This window comes from Cnephaeus nilssonii, assembly GCF_951640355.1.
Source record: "Cnephaeus nilssonii genome assembly, chromosome: 11".
Taxonomy (NCBI): domain Eukaryota; kingdom Metazoa; phylum Chordata; class Mammalia; order Chiroptera; family Vespertilionidae; genus Cnephaeus; species Cnephaeus nilssonii.
Window position 1 is genome coordinate 42130711 of NC_137082.1, and position 12017 is coordinate 42142727.

Here is a 12017-nt window from a genome sequence, read left to right on the forward strand (position 1 = left end):
GAACCTGGAGGCACCTTGGTCGTAGAGTTCCCAACCTTCAGAACTGGAGGAAGTAAATGTGTGTTGTTAAAGCCAAAAAAAGAATCACTGAACTATGTGAGGTGGCAGATATGTTAATTAGCTTGATTTACTTGATTGTGGTAGTCATTTGACAGTGTGTACGTGTATTAAATCATGTTGTACACGTTAAATATATACAATTCTTACTTGTCAATTATGCCTCAATAAACTTAGAGAAAAAGGAGTCACTGGGATAACAAAAGTATGAGGATTTTAAAGCCCAAGAAAACCCTTATTTGCATCCTGGTTCTGCTATTTTTACAGTGGAAAAAAGAAATCATCTCAGAGAGGTTAAATAATTTACCCAAGTTAATTTACTGAAAATTACTTACCTTCATTTTCATTGTAACATAGATCTAATTAATATCTAACTCACATGGTTATTTTGAAGGTGAGAGATCAAAATGTCTGGCCCATATAAAGCAGTCAGGAAATTGCTGCTACAGTAATTGTTTTTATTATTGTATATTCATTCAACAAATATGTGTTGAACACTGTGTCATCATGCGCCAGGCACTGTGGTATGCGACGGGTAAACTGGTGACTAAGAAAAACAAGGTCATTGCTCCCGAGAAGCTTAAGGTTTAGTAGATGAGACAGAAATTAAGAAAGGGGTTTTAGGTGATTAGTGCAATGAAGACCACAAAGCAGGGTGGATGCAATAGAGAACCAAGTGGAATAGCTCATTTAGAGATGTTTCCCAAAGAAGCTGGAGAATCTGCCATGGAAGAGTGGGGGCTGGAGGGGAAATCCAGCAGAGGACTAGTAAGTGGAAAGGCAGACAATAGCGCGTTTTCTGAAGGAAAGAGGACCAAAGTGGCTGGAGGTGGTGAGCCAGGAGGAGAATGGTAGGGACGAGGTCAAAGAGTTCAGTTCCTGAGGGCCTTAGGGTATGGTAAGGAGTTTGGATTTTTCTAAGTACAATGGGAGGGCAGTAGAGGATTTTAATTGGAGTCGTGATTTGGATTAATTCATGTTTTAAAAATACATTGGTCTGCTGGTTGGAAGTGAGGAAACAAGTTAGCAGGCTGTAACGGTAGTTCAGTAAAGAGCAGATGGTGGCTTGGGTTAAGATTTTGACATTGAAGGTGATGAGACCTGGAAAAGCTTAACTACAGGACCTGAAGATAAATTCCATGTGGAGAGTGACAAGGAAAGAGGAATTCAGGGTTGCCTGCTAAGTTTTTCCTGCGTAACGGGCACATGGGTGCAGGCTGGGAACCATCCTCTCCCTGTGAAGGGGAAGAGCGCAGGGTCTAGGGGAGGGATACCCTGTTCAGGAAGGAGTTGGGACGTGCTAGGTTTGAGATCGCTGTAAGACATCCACATTTTAAAGCCAATTTGGTCACAATTCCTGTATTTTTCAGAATAATACTTGTTCCCTTCTATTGTTGCAACTTTATTTCCTCTTATCTCACCTAAACTTTGAAATTCAGAATCTCTGAATCTTAAAGTTGTGCTGTAAGTCTCTCCTGGCATTAAAATACACTGTTGTGAATTTGCTGGCTTACACAAGAGTGCTCATCCCATTTTCTTCACCACATACATTCCTACCAACTGTTACGTTATCCACCCTTGCTAACTTGGCTTCAACATAAAGAATTAATGAATATGAAAACTCTCCCCTGGCAAAAGTTTTAAATTCTTTTTTGAGAGGCTCTACTCTATTTACTAAAGAGTTTCTAGGGTTTCTCCTGACCCTTAAAAGTAATAAATATTTACTCATTTTGGATTTTGGTCTTATGTGGTATCTTTCTGGCATGATTTCACATACCTATTTTACCTTACCTGCAATTTTTTCCCCTATAAAACTTGGTACTTTTGATGTATTAAGATTGCTGTTATTTAGACTAACTCCTCTTAAGTTGTAATCTTGTTTTGTTCCTTTGGATTAGTAGGTTGAGAAGAAAAATAAACTGTCAAGAGATCATATTCAAAATAGAGGAGGAAAGAAAATAAAAGTAGGTGCAGGAAATTAAGTTTATATGTTTTTTAATCCTCACCCGAGGATATTTTTTCCATTGATTTTTTTTTTTTTTTTTTAGAGTGGAAGGGAGTGGGGAGAGGGAGGGAGGGAGGGGGGGGGGGAGAGAGAGGGGGGGACATCAACATGAGAGAAACACATCAATTGGAGCCTCCCGCTGGTGCCCTGGCCCCGGGATTGAGCCTGCAACTGAGGTACATGCCCTTGACAGAATTGAACCCGAGACCCTTCAGTCTGTGGGCCGACCCTCTAACCACTGAGCAAAACTGGCCAGGGCAAATTTGATATGTTTTAATGACCTTTTCTCCTCCCTTCCTAAAAGCCAACCAACCCAGTGTTATGTGTTATAACCTTGGCAAATGTAAACTTTCCTAACTTTGGTTCCTTTTGTGTCAGTTATCTGTTGTTGCATAACAAATTACCCCAAAACAAACAGCAGCCATCGTTTATTATCTCACCCAGTTTCTGAGTATAGAATCCAGAAGTGGCTTTGCCGGGTGGCTTGGGCTCACATTGGGCCTCTAACGTGATGGCAATCACGCTGTCGGTCAGGCCGAAGCCACCTGAGGGTTTGGCTGGGTTTGGAGAATCCCCTTCTCCGGTGGTTGGTTCATGTGGCTGTCAGCAGGAGGCCACGTTTCTTTCCTCACTGGTTGGGCCTCTCTCAGGGCTGCCCGAGCATCCCTGTGCCATGGCAGCAGGCTTCCCAGAGGGAGTGATTGACAGGTGGGACGGAGGGCGGGGAAGGGTCTTTTTTCATTATTGACTCCAGGAGTTTCTTTAAACTCCTGTCAAAAGTTTTCCAAGTTAATATGCTGGTAGTCATTTCTCAAATGAGAAATGTTTGTATCACATGTATCAAATTTACATCCTGCTCTTCTGGTTCTGTATCTTTCTGCTTACAGAATAATTGTCATTTAATACTAAATCATAGCATTGAAATTCAGATGTCTTTTGTAGACAGTTTTAGTGGCATTTCAACTCAACACTTGTCTTACTAACAGTGCACTAACTCAATTGAAGTTCCGGCCATATGGGCATTTATGACCAAATATTCAAAGAGCTGGCACTGAAAACTGTGTTGTGACTGCTATCTGGCAGATGTCTATTACAAGGTGCATCCTGATTCAGATGTGTTAGAATGTGGAAAAAATATTTCTAAGAATTGAAGAAATATGACAAACCGTTTTCTGCACCAGTTGTGGGAAGTACAACAGATCAAAGTTTTCTGCGGGCGAGTTTCCTCCTGGTTTTACAAAACCTGGAACTTCACAAACCCAAAATCTGGTGCGGGGGGGGGGGGGGGGGGGGCGGGGATGTGAATGGGCGATTTGTTACAAGGATGAATATGCAGGTTATTTCCAAAATACTTCTTTTTTTTTTTGTTTCAGAAATATAAACAAGGAAAACCCCTTTTCTATGACTTTATTTACTTAACCTTTTCTTTCTCTCTCTCTCTCTCTCTCTCTCTTTTTTTTTAAGGAATAAAGATCACTGTAAACCCAGAATCAAAGGCAGTCTTGGCTGGACAGTTTGTGAAATTGTGTTGCCGGGCAACTGGACATCCTTTTGTACAATATCAGTGGTTCAAAATGAATAAAGAGGTAATTTCTTAGTGTTTTTTAATTCCTCTATCATAAGGAGATAGAATGATAGAAAATGAATTAGCGTTGTTAGCCTCAATATGTTTTTAGAATTTTGATCTGACAGATATCACTGTGTTATTACTGAAGTATTCAAGCATCTTTATTTTGGTAACACAATTCCAAAATTGTCTTCCAAATAGATTGTAAGCAATAATAAATCCAATTCTCTACTCTAAAAATTGTGGAAAGTAGGGATTACTTGGAGCAAGAATGTGAACAAAGAGGAAACATCACCAGAGTATTCTAACATAGCTATAGAAATTCTTTAAAGATGTCCAAGCTGGCATGGAAGGCTAATGCAATATTAAGTGTTCTGTGTAATTACATTATGTCAAAGGATGTAGGCTGTTGGGAGGTTCTGATATAGAATTCCGGAGTCTGAAACGGGGCGTGTTTCCTCTTGTGGAAGTAGGGGTCACAGTTCGATTCTTGGTCAGGGCACATGCCCAGATTTCGGGCTTGATCCCCAGTGTGGGGCATGTGGAGGCGGCCTATCAATGATTCTCTCTCATCATTGATGTTTCTATCTCTCTCTCCCTCTCCCTTCTTCTCTGAAATCAATAAAAATATGTTTTAAAAAATACATAGCCCTAGCTGGTTTTGCTCAGTGGATAGATCGTTGGCCTGTGGACTGAAAGGTTCTGGGTTTGATTCTGGTCAAGGGCACATGCCCAGGTAGCGGGCTCGATCCCCAGTAGGGGGTGTGCAAGAGGCAGCTGATGGATGATTCTCTCTCATTATTGATGTTTCTATCTCTCTCTCTCTCCCTCTCCCTTTCTCTCTGAAATCAATAAAAAAAAATTTTTTTAAGTAAAAAATAAATAAATAAATAAAATCACATATTGGAATTCTCCTTTCTTGAAAGTTCTTTGTGCCACTCTTCCACTGGGGAGTTCTCACTGGTCTGGCTGACCTGTGTTGGTCTACATTTGCAAACCTGAAACTAAGTTAAAGATTCGTTCTAAGATTGTGATCTTTCCTTTAATGGGGTCACTCTATGCCTTGGAAGCAATGTGTGGTTTTGTACAGTTTTTTCCTTCCAGACCTCACACGCAGGTAAGGTAGAGCAGCTGTGAACCATAGTAAAAAGACTGACTGCATGTAGGCCCTGGTGCTAGACAGGCCCGTGTTGGACTCTGGCTGTCATTACCAGCGATGTGAATGCTCGATTGGGCTTGTGAGAATTTAATAGACAGGATGTTCTATGTGCCCAGGTTTTCAAGAGATGGTAACTATTTTACCATATTGTCTCTGTCGCAAAATTGCTTTTATTTTCCTAAATGCCTTTTGCGGGAGAAATAATGGGTAAAAGTACTATATTACATATATCCTTTGTAAGTTATGTCCTGATTTGAGAAAGGCAGAAGTGGAGGGCTGAGGAGTACGTCTTAGATTTGGAGAGTGGTAACAGACTTGAAAGCTCTGATGAGCCAGATTTGTCAGACAGTTCTGACATTTGCAGTCTGTGTTAGGAGCTGTTTGTTTACAAGTATTTGATGAGCATGTTCCTGTGCCAGACCGTGCTCCGAGGCCTGATGATGGAGCACGGACACCCAGGGCCCTGCCACCCTCGGCAGGGAGAGGCAGACAGTACACAAGGAATAAATTCCTCAGCTAAGAGCTATGAGGACAATAGACAGGGTGATAGAAAGTGAGAAGCCACTACAGGTGTTAAGCAGAAGGAATAACATGATAGGATTTATGTTTTTAAAACACAGACTTACTCCTGAAGGAAGCAAGAAGACCAGTCATCTAACCCATGTGCCAGTTTGGAATAGAGGTAGTGTGGACCAGGGTGTGGCCTCAGGGATGGATTCAAGTGCGTCAGTCAGTTTATTTTAGAGATAGAGTTAGCCAAGCCCCATAGATTGGCAAAAAAGCGGGAGGAAAAAAGGAGAGAGATCAAGGATGACCCCTGGATTTTTTAGTTAAACATCTGGGGACATGTTATATACTGAGGTGTTGAAGATTAGGAGAGGAATGATTTAAGAAGAAAAATCAAGAATCAAGACCTGTTAAGCTTGAAATGAATCAGCTAGTCAGTTTGGATATCTGGGGAGATGACATTGAAGTGTCTGTAGTGGAGGAGGAGCCAGTAAGGAGACTAAAGAAGAATCTGCAAGAGAGAGAAGAAGAAAACGAGGAGAGGATGGTACAAAACCAGGAAGGGATGGTCCACATTCTCAGTGCTGCTAAGAGGGGATGTAGGCCAAGGGGAGACCTATTTGGTTTTTTTGTTGTTTATGTAAGACACAAGAAACTGGAGTATGTTTTTGAGAGTGAGACAGTGAAAAAGAGAAATAGATGGTCAAACATAGAGAAAATTACAGAAGCAAGGTCAGAGAGGATGGGACTGTCAGAGAGAAATTTTCTTTTTCTGTACCCTCTTATGTTCACTCCCTGGAGGCCTGTGAATTAACTGGCAAAATCCAGATGAAAAAGAGAAAACATTTATTCATATGGGAACTTACAAAAGAAGTAACTCCATGAATGGTTAGATTTAGAGTCTTATATACCTGACTTAGTAAGGAAAAGGGAGGAGGAAGAAAAGGCCTCTCTGGGAAGAACAAGTGGGTTTCTTAAGGCAATGCAAAGGGATTTATAGAAGAATAAATGGGAGACAAGAAAGTTTGTGACTTTGGTTATTCATGCAGGTGCAAGTGGTCTTTCCATCTTCTTCATGGCCATAAAACTTCTCTGGAGAGGGGGTTTGTAGGTTCATTCTTGGGTCTCCTTTCTGGGAGTAAAAGCTTCCCTGAAGAGAGAATTTATGGTAGCCTCATTTCACAGAAGTTTCTGCTTTTAGTGAGATAAGGGAAGCTCTGAGAAGGCTGATTTATGCATTTGTTAAATTCCAAATATCTTCAGCTTGAATTAATCTTTATACCAATTCTGGGGTTCTGAGTGGATCCCCACAGATCCTAAGCCCAAGTAGCCTTTGTTATAAAGGCACCTTTTTCCATTTCTACAGGAGAGGAGAGAGAAGTTGTAAATAGGTGTGCAATTTGGTGGCAGAAAGAGGAAAGAGTTTCTATCTGAAGTCAAAGGCTGAGAGAAGTCAGGTTGCAGTAGGTTTGAGGAGAGAAAGTATACAAGAATGGTCTGATGGGAAAGCAAACCTCTTAACCTGGCATTTACCACGGTAGAATCGTCAGGCAGTGCTTAGTGCACCCCAGTTGTCAGATCTTCAGCAAAATGCTCATGCGCTGGTGCAGGTCCTGAGAGGGGAGAGAGTTGAATTCAGTTGATTGAGGTTTGGAGAGAGAAGGCCGAGCTTGCTTAAGTACTTTGCAGGGGAGCTGATATAATAGAACCTGGCACTTGACTAAACTCCTTGGCAATGTGCAGAGTTGGGTGATGCTGATAAATTGATGGGGGCAGCAAAGGTGAAATAAACCTTAATGTGGGGACCGAAGCTTGGGAAACCCTTGGATGGCCATTTCTCCCCATCGCTGATATGCTTTCCACAGCCCTGCTTCACCCGACCTTGAAAGAAGTGTACTGTATTAGTTGAAGTGTATCCTCTCACAGGAGTTCACAGATGAGAACATGGGTCTTGAGGGGAAATAACTTGCTCATGTACTAACAACTAATTTGGTCGGAACTGAAATTAGTAGCCAGGCCTAACTTTCTGTGTGCTCGCCACTTCATCATGGTGCTTATCATGTCATATGGCTACTTTACTCGTAAATGTTAACATTGAGGGTTCTTTAAATACCAACAATTGGACAGTTTTCGATGGCAGAACAATACTTTTCTGTTAGTGAGTTTGGGGAAGATATATGGAAGAGAGCTCTTTAGTTAATGGATTTGTAGAAGACTGTAAGACTTCAGTCCTAAATTACTCAAAATGTTATTTGTTTTTTAAGTAACAAATAGTTTAGATCTTGGAAAAAAGATAAGCTTTTCAAAACTCCAAAGACATCCATTTTGCATAGCACATTTTATAAGGTGTGTTGCTGAGTCATTCACTTATGTTCTCTACTGATTATTTCACAGATTCCAAACGGAAATGCATCAGAACTTATTTTTAACACAGTGCATGTAAAAGATGCAGGCTTTTATGTCTGTCGAGTGAATAATAACTGCACCTTTGAATTCAGCCAGTGGTCACAGCTGGATGTGTGTGATGTCACAGAACTAACGGAAAGCTTCCAGGGTAAGTAATTTGAATGTTGAGAAGGGAATTACCTTATTTTCATTTTTTTAAATGTTAGCTTTTAAATAATTTCAAGTATCAAAAAATATCACATGATCTCACTCATTTTTGGAATAGAATAAACAACATAAACTGATGAACAAAAATAGATCCAGAGACAGAGAAGCATTAATCAGACCGTCAAACCTCAGAGGGAAGTAGGAGAGGATGGGGGTAAGGGAGAGATCAACCAAAGGACTTGTATGCATGCATATAAGCCTAACCAATGGACACAGACAACAGGGGGGTGAGGGCATGAGTGGCGGGGGGAGGGTTAATGGGGGATAAGGACACATATGTAATACCTTAATCAATAAAGAAAAAATTAAATAAAGAAACAATCAATGGGGGGGGGACATCTGTAATACTTTAAGCAATAAAGATAAATTTAAAAAATAAAAATAAATAAATAAAATAAAATGAAAAAGAAAAAAAAATATTACAAAGAGCTCACATATGTACTGCACCCAGTATAAGGTCAGCAGTTGTTAAGATTTTATCCCGTGTACTTAGATTCTCTTCTCTACGAACACACACACACACACACACACACACACACACACACACACAGATGCCTTCGGATGACAGTACTCTTCTCAGTCTGGCCCTGCTGATGACCTCTTCCAACTTGGATTTGAATGTCTCTGGTTTTAGAGGAGGAAAAAATCTAATACAGTCTTGCTCACTTTTAAAATATATATTTTTTTATTGATTTCAGAGAGGAAGGGAGAGGGAGAGAGATAGAAACATCAATGATGAGAGAAAATCATTGATCAGCTGCCTCCTGCACGCCCTACTGGGGATCGAGCCCACAGCCTGGGCATGTGCCCTGACCGGGAATCGAACCATGGCCTCCTAGTTCATAAGCAACGCTCAGCCACTGAGCAACACCAGCCAGGCACAGTTTTGCTCACTTTACAGTTTCTTTCTACACTGTATATTTTTCTCCCAAATAACTATATTACTCTTAAAAAATTGTGTTGTGGAATAAAACTAGAATGGATGTTGACATAAAAGGGCATATAGTATATCATTTGCTGCAATAAGACATTTCATCAAACTATTTTTCTACTCTTTGTCATTCATCTTTTTAGTCCAGTAACTGGTATTGATCAAGGAAAAAGCCAGTCTACTCTAAAGGGTAACCATGAGACACTATTTTATTTATTCACACACATAGTCAAGACCATATCCTTTGTCATTTTTTCCAAAAGAAAAGAATAGGTGGGAAACAGGCTTTTTGTTACCTGTCTGACTCATTCTTCCCTCTCAATTTAGCTTTTCCTACACCTAAATAAATAAACCATCTCTAAAAATAGTCATGATTAATTAAGAGAGTTATTTATCTTTCTAGAATATTGCTGTGCATGTAATAAAATTTACTATGGTTATAAATAGAATCTTATTCATTCAACAAATATTGTTGATCACCTGCAGTTTGTGAGACTCTGAGTTTCATGATGGAGACCTGGTATTGCATAACATTGACAAGCCCTCTGTCCTCAAGGAACTTAAAGAGTAACAATGAGTGTTCAATAAATGATGTTTTCTGATATCTGCCTTGGGAGGAAATGCTAGTGATAATCCATCCATATTTTTTTAGTGCTAATAACAAAACTCCTTTTTTTAATAAGTTAAATCAAGTGCAGAATGTAGATCTTTCTGTGTTGAACGTGAATGTCACTCAAGATATTAATAAGTTGTTTGTCCCCTCCAGAGGGATTCTGTGGCCAAACACATTTGGAAGCCACTTGAGTTCTTTTCCCCTCTTACATGCACAATGCATACTAACACTTTGAAAGCTCAGACAAGTTCTGCAATTAAAAAAATCTGTTTAACTCTGAATTTTCTGAATGTATTTTCCCACCACATTCTTCTATCCAGACAACTTTTCTTAATATTTCTAAAAATGCTATAGTTTTATGAAACATTGCCATTAAAGATTGTAAAAATGAAGGATGAACTTGATAACTCATTTACTTTTATAAATTATAGGGGGAAATTTTATTTTTAACTTAAGAGACTTTATGTTTAATGATGTTTTTCATTTAATTTAAGGAAGCTCGAATGGCATCTCTGAATCCAAGTTGCAAATCTGTGTTGAACCAAGGTCCCAAAAGCTGATGCCAGGCAACACGTTGGTCCTGCAGTGCGTTGCTGTTGGAAGCCCTATTCCTCACTACCAGTGGTTCAAAAATGAATCACCCTTAGTGCATGAGACAAAAAAGATATACATGGTATGAAGTTGGTTTGGGGGGCATTTTTTGTGCTAATAAGTAAAATAAACAGTATAATTGAAAATTAAGGTGAATGTTAAAATTCATCTTTGTCGGGGGTGTTTTTATGTTTTCAGTATTTTTGTTTCAAGTCCTTGTTATTTAATATTAATTGACTTGTATATTTGCAAAAGTACCAGAAAACAACACCAGCCCACATCTAAGGGCTTATACTAAAATGTCAAATGTAGTATTACACCAAACTCATCATTATTGGATTTATTGTATCATTTGCTAAAATTAAAACTTAACCTAATGAATGGCAATAATTCAGGCTGTCTAAAACATTCTGAAATTTTATTTGGTAGTGCCAGGGTTCTTGTTCTGGCATTAAGAAGAGTTCAGCAATCTGGAGAAAGGCTGTGTGTATCTTAAGTAAGAGTCCAGAGACGAAAGATAATTTTGAAAGGTATTGGGGTCAGAGGAGCCTAGCTAAAGAAACTAAGTTCTCCTTGTCTCAGGACCCCTTGCTTTTTATTAACACAAATTGTCCTAAGGCAAGGTGGAGATATACACTCCAAAGGGTAGGGTTTTGTCTACAGAGTCCATTGTCAGAATGGGGAATAGCCTACGACTGTTCAGGTGTTTGGCCAACAGGAGGCAATAACATGTAGATTGAGATGCCCTGAGCTGTCTGGCAGCAAACAATCATCCTTTTCAGGTTTGGGGAAATGCATTTAGCCATTTCCAACAGGCAATAACATATGTGACTCGGCCCTTGTTGAGTCCCCAAGTTCCATCAACCTTTTGATGAAACTCTTGCAATTATGACATGCTGGAATTGGCTTCCAGCATGGTAGGGGTTTTTTAAATATAAAATTACTTTTTCTCCAAGCCAATTTAAATTAAAATTGAGGAGGAAATGTGTGCGTTCTGATATTGATATAGGTGCCTTATGTGGAGTTGGAACATCAAGGAACCTATTGGTGTCGTGTACATAATGATCGAGACAGTCAAGATAGCAAGAAGGTAGAAATCATCATAGGTAAGCAGTGTTACTCAGTGTTCTGACAAATGAAGTATAATAGAAACTATATAAATAAAACATTGAAGCAATTAAATTCTGCTAATTACCCCCTTCTACTTAATGGTGTGATAAGTATCAGGAGTTAACATTGTCCATATAGATATTTGAGAGAATACATACTAAATTCATAATCTAGCTTTATATACAACTAGAGGCCTGATGCACGAAATTCGTTCAAGGAGCTTGGCCCTCACAGCCCCGGCTGCCTCAGCCAGTCCTCGCAAGCCCCTCCCAGTCTCGGTCCTTGCAGCCCCTCGCAGCCTCGGCCAGCCCTCGCAGATCCGGCTTCGTCCAGAAGGTCATCTGGATGGTCGTTCTACTCTTCAGTCTAATTAGTATATTAGCTCTTTATTATATAGGATGACCAGAAAGTACTAGAAATATCATTTTTTATTTAGACCTTTTTGGTTATTTTTGAATTTTATAGTTTATTTTAAACATTTATGGCAAAAAATGTATTAAAACTTTAATTATAAAGAACTTGATTTGATGGAAAAAGATTTTTAAGAAAACATTTTTAAAAAACAAACATCACAGACATGTGAAGGAAAGAATGATGATCAATCAACAATCCATTATGAAGTACATAATTTGGGAGTTTGTTTTATTTGAGCTTAATGCATTTATACTTACGTTGTTGATAGTAGGAGGTGTTGATGCATATGTTGGTTTGCCAACATATTTCTGTCTTACTTATTTCTCTGTTTGCTTGATGGCTGCCCTTCCTAAGATCATGAATTACAATATATTCACATTTGTTTTCTCTGGAACAAGGAAGAACAGATGAGGCAGTGGAGTGCACTGAAGGTAGTGTAATCTTTGGATT

At 39.4% G+C, this 12017-nt stretch overlaps 1 protein-coding gene across 2 annotated transcripts in view; it reads left to right on the forward strand.

Moving 5' to 3' along the window:
* Positions 1-12017, forward strand: part of MALT1 (MALT1 paracaspase) — a 57277-nt gene that overhangs the window by 14286 nt on the left and 30974 nt on the right. Inside the window, exons 3-7 of one of the 2 annotated variants that reach the window (XM_079785033.1) lie at positions 3527-3648; positions 7690-7849; positions 9947-10125; positions 11053-11149; positions 11966-11998. In XM_079785033.1, the coding sequence (XP_079641159.1) occupies positions 3527-3648; positions 7690-7849; positions 9947-10125; positions 11053-11149; positions 11966-11998 (591 nt within the window). The remainder of the gene's footprint in view (positions 1-3526; positions 3649-7689; positions 7850-9946; positions 10126-11052; positions 11150-11965; positions 11999-12017) is intronic. The other variant, XM_079785034.1, reaches the window with a different exon arrangement.